The following is a 23,347-nucleotide window of genomic DNA, read 5'->3' on the forward strand; positions in this document are numbered from 1 at the left end:
TACATATATATATGAATATATATATATATGTGAATATATATGGAAATATGTATTCACATACATATTTTCATATATATGTGAAAATACATGTGCTGAGCACAGGGACCGAGGGAAGCGAGCTCGCCGCGGCCGCGCTGCCCTGCAGGGATGCGGGACGGGACGCGCCCGTTCCTCGGGATGCGCTGGGGGCGGACACGGGGATGCGGAGCAGGACGGCTCCTCCCCGGCGGGGCGGGATGAGGGGCCGGGCGGAGGGGCACGGAGCCGGCCCGGGTGAGGAGGGAGAGGCCGCACGGAGGGACCATGTCGGGGACAGCGGGCACGGCCATCTGCCTGCTGCGCTGCGACCTGCGCGCCCACGACAACCAGGTAGGGAGCGCCGGGGTTTCTGTAGCGCCAGTCCCGGTGTTTCGGGCAGGATGGGCAGGGATTGTCCCGCATCCCGCCCCGGCAGCTCTCACGGCCCGCTCTGTGTTTGCAGGTGCTGCACTGGGCTCAGCAGAACGCAGATTTTGTGCTTCCGCTCTACTGCTTCGACCCGCGGCACTACCTGGGCACCCACTGCTACAGCTGGCCCAAGACGGGGCCCCACAGGCTCAGGTTTTTGCTGGAAAGTGTGAAGGATCTGAGGGAAACTCTAAAGAAAAAAGGAAGGTAGTTGAGAAAGCACCGTGCAAATACCACGTACATTTCTCTTCTCCTATTCTAATTCAACACATACATACCTGTGCTGTGACTCGGATCATGTGCTCTGGGCTCGGGTGGTGGCTGATTTCAGAGCTATTTCAGAGAGCCACAGCCCTTCTGTTAGGTACAGCAGGGTCCCGTGTGTAGCCCCTGCTGTGGTCACCTGCAGGGGGACAAAGAGCCATCCGGGCTCTGTGCCACGTGGGTTTGGCTTTCTCAGGTACCCCTGAGGTGATGAGTGTCAGCCCTGAGTGCTTTGCCCAGAGTGCTGAGAGTGGGAAACACAAACAGCAGAATTTTGAGATGAGGGCAGTTACAGTAGCCACTGTGGCCAGGAGCCTTTCCTTGTCCCTGGGGAGCTTTCCCTGGGAGTTGGCTTGAGACAGACCAGCATGGAGCCTGGCTTCTGAGAATGGGGAGTTACATTTTCTTATGCCCTATCCTGCTAAACTCAGGCTCTAGACTCGGATATCCTTGTTTATGATGCCTTTAGAACCATAGTTGGGGTAGACCAGGGCCTGAAGAATCCACTACCAGATAATATCTGGCTTTGCAGAGCAAAATATCATGGAGTCATAGAATAGTTTGGGTTGGAAGGGAACTTTAAGGGCTGTCCAGTCCAATCCCCCTGCACTGAGCAGGGGACATCTTCAACCAGATCAGGTTCAGAGCCCTGTTCAGTCTTACCTTGAATATTTCCAAGGATGGGACAACTTCTCTGAGAAACTTGGACAAGGTGGATCAGCCAGCCCTTGAATCTCTTTAGTGTGTGAGGATAAACAGATTCACTTTTAGGTAACAGCCTGGCTTTGTGCCCAGTCATCCTTTCTGAGGCATCCAGAGTGGCAGAAATGTGTTTGACACAAACAAAGCCCCAGAGGCTTACAAACTCTGTTCAGGGGCTCCTAAAAAATGCAGGCTGGTCAAATCCTGTCTGTCTGCCCCCACACACTGTTTGTGCTCCATAGAAAACTGGGACACGAGTGCCTGCCTGGGCTGGGATGATGGCCTCTTGTGCACATAAATAACAATAACATCAAACCTACTTCAGGCCAGTATTTTGTATTTTAGTACCCTGGTTGTGAGGAAGGGGAAGCCGGAAGATGTGGTCTGTGATCTGATTACTCAGCTGGGCTCTGTCACTGCTGTGGTTTTCCATGAAGAGGTAAGGGAAATACTCCAGTGACACAGTTAAAAGATAAAATCATGCTCTGAAGGTTTCTTCCACGACCAAGTGGTGATGCAGATCCTGTGTGTTTCTTGGCTGTGGTGTTGTTAACCTTGGGTAGTTCCTGGGATGGGGATTCCCTGAGTGGGAGTCCTCGATGGGGCAGAGGGAGGAAGGTAACGTGGAGAAGCATGAGGAGGGCGAGACCAGGGACCAGGGTCTTTGTGCACGTGGGAGCTGCATTAGTGCAGCCCTGGCCTCACTCTTTTGTTCTCCCTAGGCCACTCAGGAGGAGCTGGATGTGGAGAAGGGGCTGTGCCAGGTGTGTGGGCAGCATGGGGTGAAGGTTCAGACGTTTTGGGGCTCCACGCTGTATCACCGGGATGACCTTCCCTTCAGGCCTATTGACAGGTGGGCTGCTCTGTGCTATCACCCCTCACTGTCCCTTGTGTTTCTCACTCTGGAGGGCTCCCAGTCCTCTGGTCCCCCAGGGAAAGGATCTATTAGTCCATCTATTTCTGTTTTTATGGAGCAGTGCTGTTGTGCTCAGGCACACAAAGGGGAAGCAGCACATTCAGCCCTCTGCACCTGTAGGATGTATGCTTCTGTATGCATGAAAGGTGTGTGACCATTCATTAAGGGGCTGGAAAAGACCTCTAAGATCATCAGATCAAACCATTAACTAAGCCAACCCCACCAGTAAACCATATCCTTCAATGCCACATTTGCACATCTTTTAAATCCTCCAGGGACAGTGACTTCACCACTTCCCTGGACAGCTTGTTCCAGCCTCACCACCCTTTCTGTGGTCAGGAAAACTTTAGGAAAAGTTTCTGTGAAGAAACTTTTCCTAATATCCAATCTAAACTTCACCTGAAGCAACTTTATAGAACCAATAAATGGTTTGGGTTGGAAGGAACCTAAGAGATGATTGACTTCCAGCCCCTCCTCGATGTGTGTGTACTCTTCACTGCTCCCTCAGTAGTCACCTGAAGTGTGGTTGATGGAGTTGAGTGATTCATGGTATTCTGTAGAAAATACATGTAATAAGGGCAGGCAAGTCAGGCCATGAAAATGCCTGTTTTTCTCCTTTGAGGCACCAGGAGGATGTAGATTTTTACACTGACATCAGCTGTGTTAATCAGAAGTTAGGTGAGATATATCTGGCTCTCATGGATTTCCCCCCCAGGGCACACCTTAAATTGAAAAGGCACAATTTGCATCAGAAGCAGAAAGAAATGGGTGACTGTTATCCCCGGGGGCCTCTGCCCCTGTTGTGCCTGGCAGTGTTCAAGGGGGGCATCACAAAGGTGAGAGGACAGCCTGGAATGCTGCTCCTGCTCCCGAGGAGGGGCTGTGTGGTGTGGGGAGGGGCCGGGGCAGTGACCTGGCTGCTCCCATCTCTGCAGGTTGCCTGATGTCTACACCCACTTCAGAAAAGCGCTGGAATCCGGGGCCAGGGTCCGGCCAACCCTGCGGATGCCGGATCTGCTGAAGCCCCTGGCTCCAGGGCTGCAAGAAGGGAGCATCCCTACAATGGAGGATTTCGGGCAGAAGGGTGAGGAAACTTAATTTGGAAGTTGTTCTATTGAAATCCTGATTAGATTCTGTTCTTTAAAATATCCTGCTTCGGTCTGTTTTGAAAAATGTGGTTTATAAAGTGAATAATTTCCTGCTGCTGCAGATTCCCAGATGTTCAGCCAGGCTGAATCAGGTACCTAAACCAAACATCTTGCAGTGCATATTATACCCTGTCACAGAAAAAATATCTTTTTGTAAAAATGCAGAGGCAACTAGTCCCTGAGAGATACATGAAATGTAGTCCCTAAGGATGATTGGATTATCATGGCCCTTTCAGCCTGGGAGGTGCTGTAGAAGCATCTGTCTTTAGTTGCAGGAATGGGCAGATATTTGTCTTCAAATTAAAAGAGAGTAGGTTTAGATTAGATGTGAGGAAGAAATTCTTCCTTCTGAGGGTGGTGAGGCCCTGGCACAGGTTCCCAGAGAATCTGTGGAAGTGCCATCCCTGGAAGGGTTCAAGGCCAGGCTGAACAGGGCTTGGAGCACCCTGGGATAGTGGAAGGTGTCCCTGTCCATGGCAGGAGGCTGGATCTGATCTTCAATGACCCTTCCAACCCAAACCATTCTGTGATTCTGTGATATGTCTCTTGCTGAGAACCAAAACACAGAGGCAGTGGTTGCCCTTCAAACTGTCTCAGTTCACCCACTCTGCAAACACAGGTGAAATCCCTGTGTGGGAATTTCCTACCCTGCACATGGGTAGAAAACATCCTTAGTGATTTTTAATATGTTTGATATGACCTTATTTTAAAGGAAAACCACACAATCTTTTATGCCCTCAAAGCAGACATCCCCACTGCTGAGCATCCCTAGATTTTAAGCTCCCTGCCTTTGAGATGCTTTCCCAGAGGGTAACAAGGTGTTGGTGTTTTCTGTGGCAGATCCTGTGACTGATCCCAGAACAGCCTTCCCCTGCAGTGGAGGAGAGACCCAGGCTTTAATGAGGCTGCAATATTATTTTTGGGACACGGTAACTCTTACATTTCCTTGCCTACATCCTCCCCCTTGTACACATGGCTGTGCAAGTGGGTGAGGCTGCAATTTCACTTCCTAATAATATTTCCTTAGCTCCCATATAAAACTTGACAAAGGAGGGAATTAGCATTATTTCAGTTTTTCAGAGAGACAAACAAGACCAAAAAGGAGTCATCTGAGAGTGGGGAATGTAACCAAAAACTTAGGAACCTAGTTTACTGGCCATCTCTCTGAAGTATTTTTTTCCATTCACTTCTGGGACTTGGGACAAAATCTTTTAGCTGCTTTACCTTGATTTACTCCTTCTATGCTCATGTTCCACATCATCAGCAATGTAGTTCCTCTGTTTTGGAGGAGTGAAAAGTGGCCTGAAGGGCTGGAATTGCAACTGGGGTGAGGAACAGCTGACCCAAGTTCTGCCTGCAGTTATAAATAGTAGGAGGTTTCTGGTTTGAAATCTTGCAGCCAATCATGACAGCTACTATTTGTTTCCTTGCTTTGGTGGAGTGGAGCTCCTGCTGACTGCATTTTGTCAGACAGTTTTTGAACTTCTTTCTGGTCTAGTTTGAGGAACTGTCTTGAATTTGCCATGTCTGAATTCAAAGGTAGACATGTTGATTTCCAGCAGCATCAGACCCAAGCAGTTTTCTGGATAAAGGTGGGAGAACCTCTCTAGCTGAGATGGGTTGAAAGTGTGGTGTGGGACAGCCCCCAGGACATCCTTTCAGCTGTGTTTCCCAAATTCCTGCATTCCTTTGCTTTTGGGGAGCATTGTCCTGGTTTGACCCCATAAAGCATCTCAGCCCCACAGCAGCTGCTCCCTCAGTTCCTGCCAGTGAGATGGAGGAGAGATTCAGAAGGATTAAAGTGAGAAAAGTCACGTGTTGAGTTAAAGACCGTTTAATAGGGAAAGCAAAAGCTGTGTGCACAGGCAAAACAAGGTAAGGGTTCATTTCATTCTTCCCACCACTGGGCAGGTGTTCAGCCATCCCCAGGAAAGCAGGGCTCCATCACAGTTACTTGGGAAGACAAATGGCATCACTCCAAACATCCTAACTTCCAGCTTTATATGCTGAGCATGACATCATATGGTCTAGAATAGCCCTTGGGTCAGCTGGGGTTGGCTGTCCCAGCTGTGTCCTCTTCCAAATCCTTGTGCACCCCCAGCCTACTCAGGGTGGGGTGGTGAGAGAAGCAGAAAAGGCCTTGAGGCTGTGGGAGCTCTGCTCAGCAGAAAGGAAAACATTGGTGTGCTCTCTGCACTGTTTTCAGCACAAATCCAAAACAACCCCAGATTAGCTGCAATGGAGAAAATTAACTCCATCCCAACCAAAATGAGTACAAGTGTGGGTAGCTTTTACTCTTGGTCAAGCATTAATGTAATCAGAGCTGGAAAACCTGTTCCTTCTTTTTTTTGTAATGCAAATATTGAGCTACAACAGCCCTTTAGCAATTATAACCTGTGCAGTGAAGGTGATCAAGGAGAGGTTAGTCTTCCCTGTGTCCTCTGCATTGTCCATGGAATGCTCAGAACATGGAAGATCTGCCTCCTGCTGTAAATGTGAAACACAGAAACAACAGTGGTCAGGGTTCCTGCAGCTGAGTGCTGGGGGCTGTCACATATGGAGGGGTTTCATAGTTGGTTTGTAAGTAAAGTTGAGTTAATAGAAGAAATAACAATTGATGATTTTTGAGTGTATCTATAGCAAAGAAGAAGACAAGGTTGTTAGCATGAGACTAGACTAGAAAAGATACATAAAAATTTTTGTAAGCTAGAGTACATGTATAAGTAGATGTGTATACGTGGTTTATTAAATTTTTGTAAAACTTTTACTAATTATATTAACACTAATTGTTTTGCACCAGTAAATATAATAAATTATTGCAATGTAGTTAATGACTTAAAATTACACTTTATTAAGAGTATATAAGGTAGAAAACACAAAAAATAAAAACTTTATTTTAACACTAACAGTCACACTGGTTCTAGAACCCCCAAACAAGCAGCCACAAGGCTCCCAGTTCTACTGGTGCTTTTCAGTGGGTTTCTGATCCAGAATCACATGGGGATGGGCAGGGAGCAGCACAGCCAGGTGCCCAGTGCTGGTGGATAGAAAGGTGCTGTAGGCTGAAGCAGGGAGCACGGCTTGTGGCACACCCCCAGAGCTGTAATGAAGATTGCTGGCCTGATTCCTGCCTGTGTGCTGGGGGCAGGATTTGGCAGCTGTGCAATCCTTGCAGGCAGCCATGAGAGGGAGCCCAGCCCTGCCAGATTGCTCTGGCTGCAGAAGGAAAGAACATTTACAAGCAGGTTGCTTGTAAAGTATTGAAATCTTTTGTTCTTTTGCTCTCACAGAATCTGGTTGCTTCTTACAAGGAGACTCGGAATGGGCTGGTGGGAATGGATTACTCCACAAAATTCGCACCGTGGTAAAGATTTTTGTTGAGACTGGGAAAGCCTTTTCTGTTTCCATCCCAAACAGATGTTACCTGTCTGCTGAGCGCTGCTGGGCATGGGTAGGGGTCTAGGTGTGGTTCCTTTGGTCCTTTTTATGGTGCTAGAGCAGCTCTGAGGCTGCAGTTCCCTGGAGCTGCTGCAGTGAGGCAGAACTGTGCTGGGAGCACAGCGTGGACAGGGAGCAGGAGGGACTCACCATTTGCCTTTGGCTTGGTGCTGCTTTGTGTGGGAAAGGAAAGGCAGGGAGGCAGCACAGCTTCAGCCTAATTCTGGTTTCCTGAATAGTTTGGGGCAGGTCACCCCACCTCTCTGCCATTCTGCAGGGTGAAGAGACACTTCTGGTTATTCCTGTAGGAAAGGATCTTTTGTGTGGGTAAATATTTGATTTTTAATTAGGGACTTTAGTCCCTGGTGCTGGAAGAGGCAGAGTTAATTCCAGACTGGAATTGAAGCAGCAGCAGAGCCCAGTTCAGCCTAAACTGAGAGCATCTGGATTCTCCCAACAGAATTGCAATGAGAACCAAATTTCAGAGGCTGTTACAGGTTGGGATTTTGTTTCCAGCGAGCTTTGTGCTGTGATGGTTGCAGTGGATGGCTCCATCTGGTGGCACTTTGGGATCCCAGGACTGCTGGCTCTGTGGAATTTTGTTATTTGTGGCCTCCACTTGAGTTTTTCCAAGCTGGCCATTTGCTCAGAGCAAACAGTTCTGATCTGCCTGCCCCAAAATGTTCCTCTGTCACATAATCAAAATCAGAACAGTTCAGGTTGCAGCCAGTCATTCCCATCTCATGCTGGCCTTTAGAGCTGGTCAGCAATTAAGGGAAAACTCTTCAAAGTCTTTCTTTCTGTTTTCCACAATTGATTAGAACATCCAGTGTTTCCACAAGCTGTAGTGGAAATGGCAGTAAAATGCATTTCTAGGAAAAGCAAGGTAAAAGCTGTTCTTGATCACCCTGTATGATGGGGTTGGAGTGTGCAAGTTCTTTCCTGCCTTGCAACAGCTCTGATTTGGAACAAATGGAAGAAGCCCAGTGGGTTGAAATGCCAGAGGAGGGTTTGATTCCCTAGTTTTCCTGCCAGGGCTCAGGTTTGCAGCAGTCACTTAACCTTCTGTGGTTGCTCAAATGAGCCACTGAGGTTCTGCAGGAAAAGGAGCCCTGGGCATAGGGAAGTTTGTGGTAAAAGGGCAGGTAGAACATGTGATGCAGGGTTGAAATTTGAGATTCTTTTCTGGGTGTGTCATTGGGTTTGTTAAATCATTAGACAAAACTTGTCAAACTTGAGTAAAATGATTTATCTCCATAGCTTGAAATGATTTATCTCCATAGCTTGGAGACTCCTGTAACAGTCATACTCCAGGAAGGAGAGGATCTTTGTGACCGCGGTCACAAGGGTTTTCAGGATGAAGAAGAGATGAGAATGTTGACTCCATGATCAGAAGGCTTGATTTATTATTTTATGATATATGTTACATTAAGACTATAATAAAAAGAAATAGAAAGGAAAAGGTTTCTTCAGAAGCTAGCTAAGCTAAGAATAGACAAGAATGAATAACAAAGATCTGTGTCTCAGACAGAGCAAGAGCCAGCTCTGCCATGAGTGGTCAGGAAATCCCAACATCCACAGGAGACCAATCACAGGTCTACCTGTTGCATTCCACAGCAGCAGATAACCATTGTTTACTTTTGGTTGCTGAAACTGCAGCTTCTCACAAAGAAAAATCCTAAGAAAGGATTTTTCATGAAAGATGTCTGCGACAGATCTTGATTCTTGGAAGGGAATTCTCTCTCTTGAAGAGTTGCAGGAAGTTACAACTTGACTAAAGCCATTTAGGAAATCGGGGCAGCACTGCAAGCTGAAGAAAATTTTTAGACAACAACTTTAGACACAAAACTGCCCCTCTCCTCCCTCTGAGCTGACATCAAGCTGTCAGTCCTGTGTGGCATTCAGACATCATTCCTCTGCTTTCAGGCTGGCACTGGGCTGCATCTCACCTCGATACATCTATGAGCAGATCCAGAAGTATGAGAGAGAGAGAACAGCAAATCAGAGCACATACTGGTATGTCTTTGCACCATCAGCAAGCCTCATTTTCTCTGAAAAGGAACCTGGTATTTCATGCACAGGAGAGTGATTTGTTAACTCTCTTTGTAATGAATGTTTGTTTTTCCTCTGCCTGCTGGCTGGTTCCTCTGGGTTGCACTGCAGTTCTCTTTCAGTACAGATTTATTAGTCTATCTTCAACACCCAGGGGCTTTAGGCACTTTGTAAGTAAAGATTATGAATGCCAGTTGTCATTATTATTGCTGGGAAATCTTGGCTCATGATTTTTGAAAACAATCTCAGCAAATCAGCACCATCCATCTCTGTGTTCTTATGGGCTAAATGAGAAGGAGGAATAGTTTACAAATAAAAGCCAAAGGGTTTCTCAGACTGAGGATATGAGCCCAGAGGTCTCAGTGACTGTGTGACTCATTCAAATCTCATGGTGTTTGAAGGTCCCATGGCCACAAGTCCAGCAAGTGGCCCTGTGTTTGCTCAGCTACCTGGCCATGACCACCAAATCAGAGCAGGGGGAAGAGGGCACTGGGAACTGGGTTTAATGCACCCCATCCTATAGTAGAGGAAATGTATTTAAATATCTGTCTAGAGGCTTTGCCCCAGAGGTCCTGGTTGCCCTTGATGGGCTGCAGCTGTGACCAATGGAGATAACTGGGATAAAAGAGGGCGGGTTGGCTAGTCAGGGAGAGCCTTGGAGGAGCCCTGACTTGAGAGAGAACAGCATGCAGAAGGAGTCAGTGAAGATCTGCAGCCATGAGAATGCACCAAAGAGGTATGGACTTTAGAAGTCTGAGAATATCATTATAGGACTCTAGAGAAATAGAACAACAACACCATCCTGTCACCCATGCTCTTCCTCACCTCTCTGTTTATCCATCCCTGTGCTGGCCTTGAACTTGTTCAGCTCTGCCCAGACACTGTGAATCAGAACCTGGAGCTCTGGTAGAGAAACAGGGTCATGGTAGAGCCTGGCCTAACACTAGACCTGGATGGGAAAAATCCCAAACCATAATATCTGTGCAAACTCTAGAACTAAATATTCATTTTGGTTTGTTACATTTGCAACATGTCAAACAGCACAGTGGTTGGTGAAGAACAGGCAGAACACTGCCAACCTTTCTGGCCACAATGCTCAGTTTCATTAAAATTCAAATTGACAGATAAAATATCAACACCCATGACGTGTGTATTTTTTGGTTTTTTTTTACTTCAAAGGCAGTTCAGAGAGGAAAGATTTCAATAGATGAACATACTCCTGTTTTCCATCTTACAGTCAGCCTGCCTGCTTGCAGCTGGCATGCCATGGTGATTTTAGCATTTTAAAGTGTTCAGTAATTACAAAAATGAAGCTGTCAAGCTCCCAGGAAGTCATTTGTATAATGAAGTCATAGTGGCTGCACGTTGAACCTCAGTGTTATGACACTGTTTTTTAGGATTTGGACAGTGTCCTGTTCAGGTTGGACATTAGGAGGAATTTCTTGTCTGAAAGGATGATTAGATTTGGGAGTGGATTTCCCAGGGAGGTGGTGGAGTCACTGTCCCTGAAGGTATTTAAGGAAAGACTGGACTTGGTGCCATGGTCTGGTTGACACCATGGTGTTTGGTCAGAGATGGGCCTGGATGGTCTCAGAGGTCTTTTCCACCCTAACTGATTCCCTAATTCTGTGATTCTGTTCTGTAACCAGATTATCCAGAAGGATCTTGTCAGCCTAAAAATCAGCTGAGCAGAGAGCTTCCCATATGGCATAGGGCTGAAGCAGGTTTCTGAGGCTGATGTGCCATCATTTTATAAGAAGCTCTTTTTATATAAAAGATGTTATATAAAACTGTCCTTTTTTTCCATGGGCCTAGCACCTGATCTAATGGGCTTGAGCACTGTAAACCAGTTTTGAAAGGTGTCCTAGAGTCCCTTGCCAAGGTAATTGCTTAAATCAACACAAAAAGATCAACACAAAGCTCTCAGGAATGTGCTGATGTGCTCGTTCCTGTGGAAGTGTGAAGCTCAATCAGGCCCTCGCCCTGCTCTGGGGAGAATTACACCCCAGCAGGGATGGAGGAGGAACATGTTTCCTGAAACTCTGCTCCTGCACCTGAGCTAAGGAAAGCTTCCCAAGTGATTCATGCAGAGTTTGTTTTCCCTGTAAGCCAGGCAAGCAGGCTTGGATAAAGATCTGGTGTCACCGGGAAGATCCCTGAAATCCCTCGTGTTGCCACATTTCTCTTCACAGAGAAAAGTAAGGCACAATTCTTCCAAGAATATTTCTGGGTTTCACATTCTCTGAACCTCAGAGAAAAGAAAAACACAATTCTTATCTCATTTGCTGTGCCTGTGTTGTGCCAAAACAGAATGCAATATGGAGATTGTTTACCCACACTGATGGTGTTTTGTTCCTTGGCCTATCAGGGCCAGGTGTGTGTGTGTGGGTCGGGACTGTCGGTGACAGTCACGAGATTCTGTGCAGTGTGAGCAGAGTTGAGTGCTTGGCAGGTTCAGTTTAGATGTAATATAGTGTAATATAATATAGAACAATATAGTACAATAAAGTAATTAATTAGCCTTCTGATAAGATGGAGTCCTCCTCATCGTTTCTCCCTACCACAGGGGTCGTCCTGTTACGATACCCTCATTGTGAACAAACCTCACAGTGTTAATGGTGGGTTGTATGGAAGCAAAATCCTTGTTCAGTTATCATATCTGAGCCACAGTGAAATAATGAGATGGCTTTGTGTTTCAGGGTCCTGTTTGAACTGCTGTGGAGGGATTACTTTCGGTTTGTGGCCCTGAAGTATGGCAGAAGGATTTTCTCATTAAGAGGTGTGTATGCATCACCACATTTAGGGGGGAAAGGTACTCTCTTAACCACAGGGAAAGTAAGAGAAGAGGCTGTTTGTAGCATTCACATTCTCTGAAAAAATCCCTTTGCCCAGGATTTTTCTCCTGGGAAGCTGAGAAGCCTCAGAGAAAAGGAAAACAATTCTTATCTCATTTGCTTCTCCTGTGTTGTGCTCATGTGGAATGTGTTTGGAGGTTGTTCACCCACAGGTGATTGTTCCATTGGATTCTGGTGGGAGTTGTTTTGACTCTCTGGCCAATTTGGGCTAAACTGTGTTGAGACTCTGGAAAGAGTCAGGAGTTTTCATTATTATCTTTTAACCTTCTGTAAGTATCTTTTCTGTATCCTTTAGTATAGTTAGTATAGCATTCTTTAATATAATATAGTATTATAGAATAATAAATTAGCCTTCTGAGAACATGGAGTCAGATTCATCATTCCTGCCTTCGTTGGGGCATTCCCAACAAATACAGTAACTGTTGGCATTAAGTTGTACAAATGTTCTTCTCATGGTGCTTGTGTCACCACCCTGGGATGCTGCTGGGAGCTCTCTGTTAGCACAGAAATGCCTCAGCACCACGGTGCTGGACACTGATCCCCAAATCTGATTAGGTGCAGGGAGTATTATTGACAGTATTATTTTCTGTGGGAAACAGCAGCACAAGGAGAGTGAAGATGCTGTTTCCAGAGACATTCCACCTTTCAGCAGAATCCAGGCTTCAGGCTTGCCTGAGTCCTCCAGAGGACCTGGGACAGAGCAGGAACTGACCCAGAAGAGTGAATCCCAAGAAACCAGATACTGCACCACATAGAAATCAGAATAAGATCTGGCTCCAGCCCCAGTGACAGGAGTGTGCATGTGAAATGGGATCTGAGCACTCAGTGCAACAACAATACCCAGTCCATGTGTCAGGAGACCCTGCAGGTGATGCCTGTGCTGGGTGAGCTGCTCTGCAGGGGATGCAGCACTGGCTTAGGTGCTCCAGGGCAGCCTGCCTGGCATCCAGCTGTGGCTGCAGAGGGACACGTCTCCCTCAGGGTCTGTGTCACATCTGCCAGGCCTGTGTGGCTGTTCTGATGGCATTGGGTGCCAGTGGTGGGCCTGATCAGGAATGTCTGTAGCTAGAGCTGTGTTGTCCCTGCTGCCTCTGCTCCATTGCACAGAAGGCTGTAATTGCCACTGCATCCTGCAAACATGAAATTTCCCCCCTCATCTGTTCCTATCCCATTTGCAGGGGCAAAGTGTTACCTGAGGCTTCTGCCAGGTAATTCTAGGTTTAGTACCTACTGCAGAAACAGATTTCACATTAACTTTGTCCTGGAGTAAAGCTGAAAAAGAAAATACCAGCATAAGCCAGAGCACATCTCTACTTGTGAGGTCTGAGTCATTTTTAATTAAAAAGGGGAAAAAAAAGCAAACATCAGCAAAACAAATAAACAGTGTCCATTAGGGCTTGAGCACCCTCTGTGTGCAAAAGACACCCCTTTGCAACACTTAAGGGGAGGAATGGATCATCTCTAAACCTGTGCAGGTTTGTTTGTGATGGCACAGACAGGCTGTGCTTCACCCTCACTCCTTGTGTCAGCCAAGCTCCCCTGGCTGTGTTGTGGTCTGAGTAACTGCCTGTGTCAGTATTTCTTCATCAGCAGGTCATTATTTTCCTCCACAGGGCTTCAAAGTAAAGAGATCCCCTGGAAAAAGGACCTTCAGCTCTTCAGCTGTTGGAAAGGTCAGTAGGAGCCACAGGTTTGGCTGGCTGTGTTTTGTTCTCCAGCTGTCTGTTGGGGCTCACGGTGCCCTAACCCTGACTCAGGTCTCTGTAGGGGAGCTGCCAGCATGGTCAGGGCTGGCATTTAAACTGGCATCACCAGGGTATGAATGTGTGTGGCCTCCCTTCCCAGACTGAGCAGCCCACAGGGTTACCCTGCTTTGTGAGGTGCACTGCAGGTAGATTTTCCTGCCCAGGAGGGAGTGTTTGTGACCTGCTGGCCCCTTGTGTTTAGTCACACAGAGGCTGACCAGCCCTTCTTATCAATATTAGATTGCCATGCCTTCTATGTTTGGTTCTGTTTGCTTTTGGTTACAAGGTTAAAACAGATTTAGACTTAAATCTAAATCATCTTTTTAAATCCCACAGCCTTTTCTTGAGCTGGTACAACTTTGTTGTTGTAACATGAATAGCAAGCATAATATCTCAAAACTTGGAGGGACAAACAGATGAAAGTATTAGAATCAGTGCAGGATACACCTCTGGATCTTTTCTCGTGTTAATGCCACGTGTACCCATTTACACACAGGATCAAATAAATCATTCAGGCACAGTAAACCTTTTCCTTAACAACAGACAAACTCTGCTTTTCAGTACTAACCCTGGGGGATTTGTCCACTACATCCCTCTGTTAGTCAAGAATCTTTCTGTTCTTGGCCCATCTCATTATTGTCTGCGTATTTATTTTACTCTGCAAAATTTCCTGCAACTCACCTGATTGTTTTTCCAGCCTGAGATTTTTCTGTACTTTCTTTTTTTCTTCTTGCCAAAACTTCTCCCCAGCTTCATTTTCAGTATGATATCCAATTTAATTTCCAGTGGATCTTAGTGGCTTCACTCCAGCTAAACCACACTGAAATCTCTCCCTGCTGCTGTGCGCTGGCACTGTCTTGGAAATGGCTGTGAATACATGAGCACAGGCTGGTTTATGAGTGCCCAAAAGCATCATGGTACCCCAGTGCTGTGTTTTGTCTCTGCAGAGGGCAAAACTGGGGTTCCTTTTGTGGATGCCAACATGAGGGAGCTGAGTGCCACGGGCTTCATGTCGAACAGAGGGCGGCAGAACGTCGCCAGCTTCCTCACCAAGGACCTGGGGCTGGACTGGAGGATGGGGGCAGAATGGTTTGAATACCTGCTGGTAAGACTGAGCCCTTGCTGTGCCTGGAGTTTAATGACAGGCAGGAGGACAACCCTGACTTGTAAGAAAGGGTACAGGTGATGATCAGTAATTTTCAAGCTGATACAAGACTCTGTTGATACTTTTTGCAGGGTGTGAGCTTCCCAAAACTTTCAAACATGAATTATGCTAACAATGCTCTGATTTGCTCACCCCAGAGGCTGATGAAGAGGAGGGCAGCCCAGAAATAGAACACAAAAAGAAGTGTGTGCTGGCACAGTGTCTGTGCATTGGTGGCTGTGGACTGGAAGCCAGCTAGACAAGCACAGGCAAGCAGGGACAATGGCTGGATCAGCTTCCACAGAGCTCCACCCTGGCTGGAGGCATCCTTCTTCATTCTGGGCTGTTACAGGTCTCCCTGCCAACTGGAGCACCAGCTCCTCTCATATATCAATCAGCAGCTGTGTGAGCTCAGTTAAATAGCTGGGTCACTTTTCTGCCCTCAGTCCCCATGGATTCTCATGGTACTGACTGAAAAAGGCCAAATATTCACATCAGCCTCACATTAAAGGTCTTATCTGTGGGATACAGGAGGCAACTGGCAATCAGAAAACTTTCCACTCACTCAGAGTGCTGGATGGGCAGAGAAAGCCCAGTTGCCTTGCCAACATCTGCAGTTAAAAGAGATTTTTTTGTGAATGTAATTTTTTTTAAACTTCCTTGGAGCTGGGCTCTGACATGGCTTTGGCTGCAGGAGGAAAATCTGGGTGCTCTCCCATGCCAATGCTGTGAGCAGCAGTGGGCTTGGACAACAACACAGTGCAGGACTTCAGGATCCTCCAGAAAGGGGTTTGGGAGCTCCATGCTGTGATGTTTTTCCAGATAAAAGCAAGAGCCTTCCACAAGTATGTCCTATTGCACAGATGAGGAAGACCTGGAAGGTCTCACACTAGAAAGATGCTGCTCTATTATTACATTTATTCCTAAGGACATGAATTCCAGCCTTGCTGAAGCAGAATTTATCCCACTGCACTGACCCTTTCACCAAGGGAAACCCCAGGTGCTGGTGGCCACTGTAGGTTGGTGTGGCACAGGCTGATCCTTGTGCCCTTTGGTCCCATCTTGTGTCACACAACTCTGGTGGCATCCCCAGAGCAGCACACAGGAGACATCAGCTTGCTGGGGAACACATGGCTGTAGAAGGGTAGAGGCCAGTACAGAACTAAAACTGGTCTCACTTGCCTCTAAAAAAAAAGGAAAGCAATGCCTGTTTTATCTCCAATACTGCCAGCAAAGGCCCACCAAATGTTTGTGTGTGCCATCCACACCAGACAGGTAGGGAAACTGAGGCACAAGGTCTCTGCAACCTGCTGGAGCCAGGGGAAAGGCCAGAGACCACTGGTGTCCTGAACTGAGAATATCTCAGCTCTGACTTCAGTGATTTCATTCCCAGGGTCAGGCCCCAAGGAAAGGCAGAGAAACAAACAGAAGAGAATGCCAGGAAGGGGCAAGGCTGAGGGGGAAATGAGCCTGCCTCCTCCAGGCCCCCTTGGATTTGCCCTCACCTCCCACACATGCTTTCCTGCATGTTAAACACAATCAGGCCTCCAATGGCATCTTTCTTCCCTCCTTATCTCACCAGCTGGAGGAAGTGAGCTGGGAAGGGGAAGCCTGGTGTATAGGGAGCAGATCTGGCTGCTGCTCACCCTGACCCCAGCACTCGCTGGTTCTGCAGAGAAAGGGCAGCTTGACAGAGCCCATTCCCCGGGCCTTCTGTCATCCTGGAGCATTGAGCTCCTCTCTCCAAGGAGTGGCTGAGATCTTGGAAACATCTCGCTGTGGCCTGGTTACTGCTGTGGCTGCAGTAAAGGGATAAGAGAACAGCACTGAACCAGCTCTGTGTCACAGCTGCTGCTTTTGCAGCACAGACACCCCTGGTAATGCTCAGAGATCCCAAACCCTCCTTGCTATCACTTCCACTCCCCTCCTGAGCAGGGTTTGAATTGTCCTACAACTGGAAAACTTCTGGTGTTGGATTTAAGCCACCCTGCCCAGCTGAAGAGCACTCAGATGGGATCATCTTCTGCTCTCAATTGTGCTTGTTTCAAAAGCCCTGCTCCATTTTATATAAGCATCCTTGAGAGTTTTTATTGTTTAGAGAAGGAATAACTTGACAATGGGAAAAAACTGCAGCGTTTGTATTGTTTGCATCCTCATATAAACTGTGTAGTTTGTCTGCACAGTCTGAGTTAGACTTCTCTCCAAACTGCCTAGTAGGATCAGCAGAGATGATTTGGCAATGTGTGGTGTCTGGGTAACTGGTCAGAAAAAATTTTTTCTCATATTTGAATACTTTATTTTGGAATATGAGCAGTCAAATGCTATGGCTGCTTTGAAGTCTGCCAAATTGTGGCAGAAAGAGAAGGATTTTCCTTTAAAAGGAAGTATACTGGGAAAGACTTTGATTGGACTTTTATCTGTTTTCTGACCTAAGGATCATGATCTGAAGTAGTCTGGGAAGCTGATCCCAGGCTAAAAAGCAGCCATGCAGGTCCTTTCCTGAGCCAGATGCCTGTACCAGCATGGGGGAGCTCTGACCAACCCAGTCTGGCTGGAGTGAATCCCATTCAAGGAAATGTCCCCCTGAGCTAAAGAATGGATGGGAAGATTGACCAAGGGCTAGCCCAGCTCTTCTGACAGTTTTCTCCCTCTGTTCTCAAGGTGGATTATGATGTTTGCAGCAATTATGGCAACTGGTTATACAGCGCTGGCATTGGCAACGACCCACGGGAGAACAGGAAGTTTAACATGATTAAACAAGGCCTGGATTACGATGGGAATGTAAGTCTTGTGTGGCTGCTTTACAGGGGTGAGTGCAGGCAAGGACATGTGGTGTTTTAGGGAGCAGAGGAGATCAATGTGCTGGGTGGATACAAAACCAGTTCTTGTGTCTCCTGGCCAGCAGTCAGGCAGATTCCTCGGTGTGTTCAGGGCAATGTAATTTAACAACCTGCTGCTGTCCCCAGGGATGTCCCCACACCCTCCCTGGTCACTGTGTTAAGTGTTTCATCACTATTTCTTCTGAGTCACAGCCTTATCCTATCAGAACATCACACAGATGCTTCCCTGAGCAGGGAGCAGCTTCTTGGAGAACTCAGGAGTTACCTGAGAGACAGAACCATTCCTTGAGAGGTGCTGAAGAGTAGATTAAACCTGTGACTCCTCAAACTATCCTCTCTGAAATTGCAGATAAATTGCCCTTTTCTATGGTATTCACATGTCCTCTGAACGGAGAGAGATTTAGCTTTCTCAGGATTTTCCTGAGAGAAGCAGAGAAAAGAATGTTAAAAATAATTCTTATCTCATTTGCTACTCCTGTGTTTGTGCCCATGGAGTGGGCACAAACTGGCAGGATTTAACAAGAATGGAGATTGTTTACCTGAGGTGATTGCTTGATTGGATTCTGGTGATGGTTGTTTGGATTCATTGACCAATTGAATCCGTGTGTGTGTTGGGACTCTTGGGCAGAGAGTCACAGGTTTTCCATTTAGTTAGTGATAGTTCTTGTTAGTGGGATACAGTGTAATATAGTTTTAGTATAATAAAGTAATTAATTAGCCTTTTGTCTTGGTTTGGAAAGACAGGAGTCTGTTCAGGAAGGCAGGAACCTCCCCTGAAATGGAGAATGTAAACCCTCCCCACCCCTCTGAATTGTAATGAATTTTAAATTAAGGGGCTCTCAGGCAAAAAATATGGGAGCAGGAAATAACCGTTCTTTAATAGGGAAGAAAAATAAAAGGATAAAATAAACAATGCTGTAAACTAGAACAACACTGACAGAGTCAGAACCCAACCTGACACCCTGTGGGTCAGGCTGTTGGCAGCAGTCCCATTGGAATTGTGGCTCAGCCCTCCTGCAGTGTCAGGGGTGGCTCTGCTGGAGCAGGGATCCTGTAGAAAGGTGCAGTCTCTTCCTCTGAAGATCCAGGGGAAGAAGAGGCAGCTGCTGTTCCTCTGGGAAATCCAGTGGAGAAGCTGTGCTGGTGTTCCAGAATCTCCAGATTATATCCAGGTAGGAATGCTTGGCTTCTCCCTCTGGGCTCACATCTCCCAATGGGATGCTGTAGTTCTTATCAGCCATGCAGGGACATTCAATGGCTGTTATCAGCAGGTGTCCCCTCCTGAGGAAGGAGTGATTGTGATCACTCAGAAATAGATAAGGCAAACTGCCCACCTGACAAAAGACAGCTGCCATACAGATGGTGATAGAATACATCTTGCCTTGCAACCTGGAACACCTTCTAATATCATGAAGTTCTACATCTCATTCTTCCTGCCCATTGGGTATTGTAGCACTGATACTTTCCATGTGCTTAGCCAGTATTCACAAACTGCATTCCCTGTTTCCACACTGTTCCTTAGCTTCGTGTCAGGCTATGCCGTTGCCTTTTGGCACTGTAGCTGGCAGGATTTAACAAGAAATCAGAAATTGGTCCTAGTAGAGTTAATAGGAGGGATTCAGGAGCACAAGAGTGTGCAGCTGAGCTAGCCATCCTATTTTCCTTCAGTCACAGGAAACTTCTTGGGGGTGACTTCATTTCAGGATGTCCTAAACAGGACAGATGAAGAGTGCTGAAAATGCACCTCTGCCTCCCTCCTGTGCCTGCAGTGTGAGCATGGGAGAAGAGCTCCAGCATCCAGGTCTCTCTTTAGGCACTAATTCTGGGTGGAGGATTTAGTAAATGGGGCTAACCCTGGAAATCTGGCTCCTCTCTTTCCCATTGAGAAAGAGCCTTGCTGGGAAGCACTTAGAGATTGTCACTGAATGGATCCTGTCCTGTTGGTTCTGTTTGCAGGGGGATTATGTCAGGCTGTGGGTGCCAGAACTGCAGGGCATAAAGGGAGCAGACATCCACACCCCCTGGGCACTGAGCAGTGCTGCTCTCTCCCAGGCAGGAGTAACTCTGGGTGAGACCTACCCACAGCCAGTGGTGACAGCCCCAGAGTGGAGCCGACACATCCACCAGAGGCCTGTGAGTACTGGGAGGGCTGGGATGGGGTGGGAGGGCCAGGGGCTGCTCTGCATCAGTCTCTGTGAGTTCTGCTCTTCTTTCTCAGGTGTAAAGGGAAAAAAGTTCTTTTAATGCCAGCTCACATTACATCGCAGCAGGGACCATGCAGCCAGGATTATTTAGCTCTCTGTCCTACCCACTGTGGTGAAGTTTTTCTTAATATCCAACATGTACCTTCCCAGTCTCAGGCTATGTCAGGGAAGGTATAGGTTGGATATTAGGAAGAAATTTTTCACCAAAAGAATAATAAAGTACTGGAATGCTCTTCCCAGGGAGGTGGTAGAGTCACCATCTCTGGATGTGTTTAAAAAAAGACTGGACATGGCACTTGGTGCTATAGTCTAGCTGAGGTGTTAGGGCATAGGTTGGACTCGATCTTAGATGTCTCTTCCAACCTCGTTATTCTGTGATTCTGTGATGTAAATTTTTGCTGCTTCCCTGTCCCTTGTATAGTCAGCAGGGCTTAGCCACAGCATGTCCTTCTGAGCATCCTTCCATGCCCTGGCAGCCCCTCCAGAGGGATGGGGTTTCTCCAGGACCTCCACTGGTGTGACCACCCCCCCAATACAGGTGGACAGAAGAGAAACAACCCAGTTTCTCTGGGTTGTTCTGTCCTTTCTGTTCTCTGTCCTTTCTGCTCAGGAGGTGGAAGTACAAACAACCAACTTCCTGCTTGAGTGCATCCAAACTGGAGTCAGCAAGACCTGTAAATATAGGGACTGTTCCTTGCACTTTGATTTTTGAGTGTATCTTCCCTTTAAAATGGGGGCAGAATGAGTTCTTGATCCTGCAGCATGTCAAGGCTTTCATCTGCTGGCTGGGATGCTGTTCTTGGAGGAGGTGGGCATGGAAGGAAATGGATGTAACCAATGGTTGTGTATCATAAGAGTGTTCAGCATTTTGCCTTTCCCCCATGCATCTACCCTGCCTCCTCCTGAGTGAGGATACTTTGTGGAGGCTCAGAGTTAGGTACTGCACCAAGTCAGTGAAGAATGAAGCATGCCCCCATTTCAGGTTTTAATCCCAAGGTGCAGTACCAAATTTTTAGGCCAGATTCCTTTGCCATGAGCGGAAAGTTTTGTGGAAGCAAAGCCTTCTGCTTCACCCATGCTGTTGAAGAGCCTGGATTAGTAACCTCCTGGGACGAGAGAAAGGATTCTGCAGGAGCACTTGGTGAGACACCAGTTTGAGGCAGTGATGAAACTTGAAGCCAAAGAGCTTCTCCATCAGGCAAAAGTTCAATTTTGATGAACTTTCCCAGCTCCCCGTACCAGAAACCGTGGTTTCATAAATCCCAGCCTAGAGCAATACCTGTCAGGCCTTCCTGCCTTTTTGAGTGAACTTGGGAGGCAGAAGTTCCATGTGCACGTTCTCCTGGATGTCAGCACTGCTTTGTGACCAAATCCACTCTGCAGCATCAGTAAATCTCTCGCTGTTCCTTGTCATTTGCCACAGGGAGGAAGTCCCCATCCCAGGGGCAAGAGGGGACCAGCACAGCACAAGGACAGAGGGATAGATTTTTACTTCTCTCGCAAGAAGGATGCTTGCTGAAGGCTGAAGGAGTGCTCAGCAGGAGGTTTTGCTGCTGAGGGTGCCTGGATAATGGTTAATCACCTTGAACAAGCCAAAGATACAGGTTTGGCATGGTAAAATAACATGGGATCTGCCTGTCTGGTGTTCCCAGGGACACTCACTGGATGTGGGTATTTGGAGGTTGTGTATTAGCACCTCTCCTTACTATCTGGAGCCAGTGGTTTATGTGGCAGGTGTTTTCAGTCAGAACTGAAACTTCTTATGCTTATTTTTCATTTCTTAAAGTTTTAAACCCACCAATCATTGTGCAATTAAAAGTTTTGCTACTGGAATATTTTATCTTCCTCATTTCCACAGAGCTCCACAGATAGAGACTGCAGAGGATGTTCTTTTACTGTGTCTCCTGCAGTATTTTGGAGAAGCACTGTGTTCATCCTGAAAATTTCCTTACCTGTTGGTTTGGTACCATCCTGGAAGCTGAAAAATGTTTAGTTCATAGCCAAGAGTTGTGTTTTGTACTCAGCATCAAAAACAGTTTAAAATGGACTCCTAACCAGTTTTAGGATTTTATTTTTATGCAGAATGTTGTACTTGCTGGAAGAGTTTGGGAATTTGGAGATGGCCATATTTGTGCTGTCATGGAGCATTGTTATCTGAGGGGAGCCCAGATCTGAACATTTTGACAACCAAAGATGGGACGTGGTTTTGGATTTATTGCTACTAGAGATCCACTGGGCCTGTTCTGTAAAGAATAACTGCAATACTGTAAAATCTCTAAATGTTCTGGGTTGATAGATTCAGGTCTGGGTGAGAAATAAACAGACATTTAATACATGAGCAAGTTGTTGTGCCAAAAGCAGAAAAACCAAGTGATTTTGAACATAAGCCCTGTCAGGGCCACATTAAGAATTCTACCATTTGTTGTATTGGGGGCCTGGGCAGGAGGGCAGGAATGTAGCCAGGGTGGTTTGGGGTGGAATAGTGTGAAACAGCTTTAGTGACAGCATTGTTCTCTCTGGCATAAGTGTCTCCTGACACACAGCACAGATCCCTGTCCAGGCCACTCCAGAGGGCAGGGCACTATGTTTGGACAAAGCCCAGCAGGAGAACCACATGATCAGTTTTCTGGAAAAGTCCTCTGAGATCATCGAGCCCAACTTGTGACCCAACATCACCATCTCAACTGAGTGCCACATCCAGTCTTTCCTTTAACAGCTCCGGGGATGGTGATTCCACCACGTCTCTGGGGAAGCCCATTCCAATGTAATCATCCTTTCTGTGAAAAAATTCTTCCTCATGTCCAACCTAAACTTACCCAGCACAGTTTAAGACTCTGTCATCCTGCCCTATCATTTATTGCCCGGCAGAAGAGGCTGGTCCACACCTGCCTACAACCTCCTGTCCGGAGGAAGTTTTAGAGGGTGATAATGTATCCCCTGTATCCCCTGGCTTCCTTTTCTCCGGATTAAACACCCCCAGCTCCCTCGGCCAGTCCGTATAGGATGTGTGTGTGCTTCAGACCATTCCCCAGGTCCATTCCCTTCTCTTGACCCGCTCCACTCCCTGAATGCCCTTCCTGACTTGAGCCCAGAGCCGGGCACAGCACTCGAGGTGCGGAGCACAGAGGAACCATCACTGCCCTGCTCCTGCTCCCACACCGTCCCGAGGCCGACCCGTCCGGCCCAGCACCGTGAGGGCGGCCGGGCAGAGAGGGCCCCGCACCGTGAGGGAGGGAGGGATGGAGGGCGGGCAGAGAGAGAGAGCCCCGCACCGTGAGGGAGGGAGGGATGGAGGGCGGGCAGAGAGAGCCCCGCACCGTGAGGGAGGGATGGAGGGCGGGCAGAGAGAGAGAGCCCCGCACCGGGAGGGAGGGAGGGATGGAGGGCGGGCAGAGAGAGCCCCGCACCGTGAGGGAGGGATGGAGGGCGGGCAGAGAGAGAGAGCCCCGCACCGGGAGGGAGGGAGGGATGGAGGGCGGGCAGAGAGAGCCCCGCACCGGGAGGGAGACCGGGAGGGCGGGCAGAGGGAGAGAGGGCCCCGCACCGTGAGGGAGGGAGGGAGGGCGGGCAGAGAGAGAGAGAGAGCCCGCGG

The 23,347-nt window shown here is 47.5% G+C and overlaps 1 protein-coding gene across 1 annotated transcript; it reads left to right on the forward strand.

Annotated features, from left to right (window-relative positions):
* The first annotated feature begins 240 nt into the window (after window positions 1-240).
* LOC129128966 (cryptochrome DASH-like) lies at window positions 241-22,087 on the forward strand. The gene is made up of 14 exons (XM_054646620.2): window positions 241-369; window positions 482-654; window positions 1,759-1,852; window positions 2,136-2,266; window positions 3,265-3,413; window positions 4,318-4,406; window positions 6,768-6,841; window positions 8,842-8,931; window positions 11,667-11,746; window positions 13,436-13,495; window positions 14,515-14,672; window positions 17,373-17,492; window positions 19,508-19,684; window positions 21,179-22,087. The coding sequence occupies exons 1-14, from the start codon at window positions 304-306 to the stop codon at window positions 21,272-21,274; spliced, it is 1,557 nt and encodes a 518-aa protein (XP_054502595.2). The 5' UTR covers window positions 241-303; the 3' UTR covers window positions 21,275-22,087.
* The last annotated feature ends 1,260 nt before the right edge of the window (window positions 22,088-23,347 follow it).

This window comes from Agelaius phoeniceus, chromosome 1 (genome assembly GCF_051311805.1).
Source record: "Agelaius phoeniceus isolate bAgePho1 chromosome 1, bAgePho1.hap1, whole genome shotgun sequence".
In the NCBI taxonomy this organism is placed as follows: Eukaryota; Metazoa; Chordata; class Aves; order Passeriformes; family Icteridae; genus Agelaius; species Agelaius phoeniceus.

Bases quoted from the DNA above. Each gene is read 5' to 3' on its own strand.
- LOC129128966 (XM_054646620.2), top strand. From the start codon at position 304: ATGTCGGGGACAGCGGGCACGGCCATCTGCCTGCTGCGCTGCGACCTG. The intron at 3,414-4,317 runs GTGAGGAAACTT...TTTCTGTGGCAG, and splicing joins GGAGGATTTCGGGCAGAAGG to ATCCTGTGACTGATCCCAGA. The intron at 11,747-13,435 runs GTGTGTATGCAT...TTTCCTCCACAG, and splicing joins AAGGATTTTCTCATTAAGAG to GGCTTCAAAGTAAAGAGATC.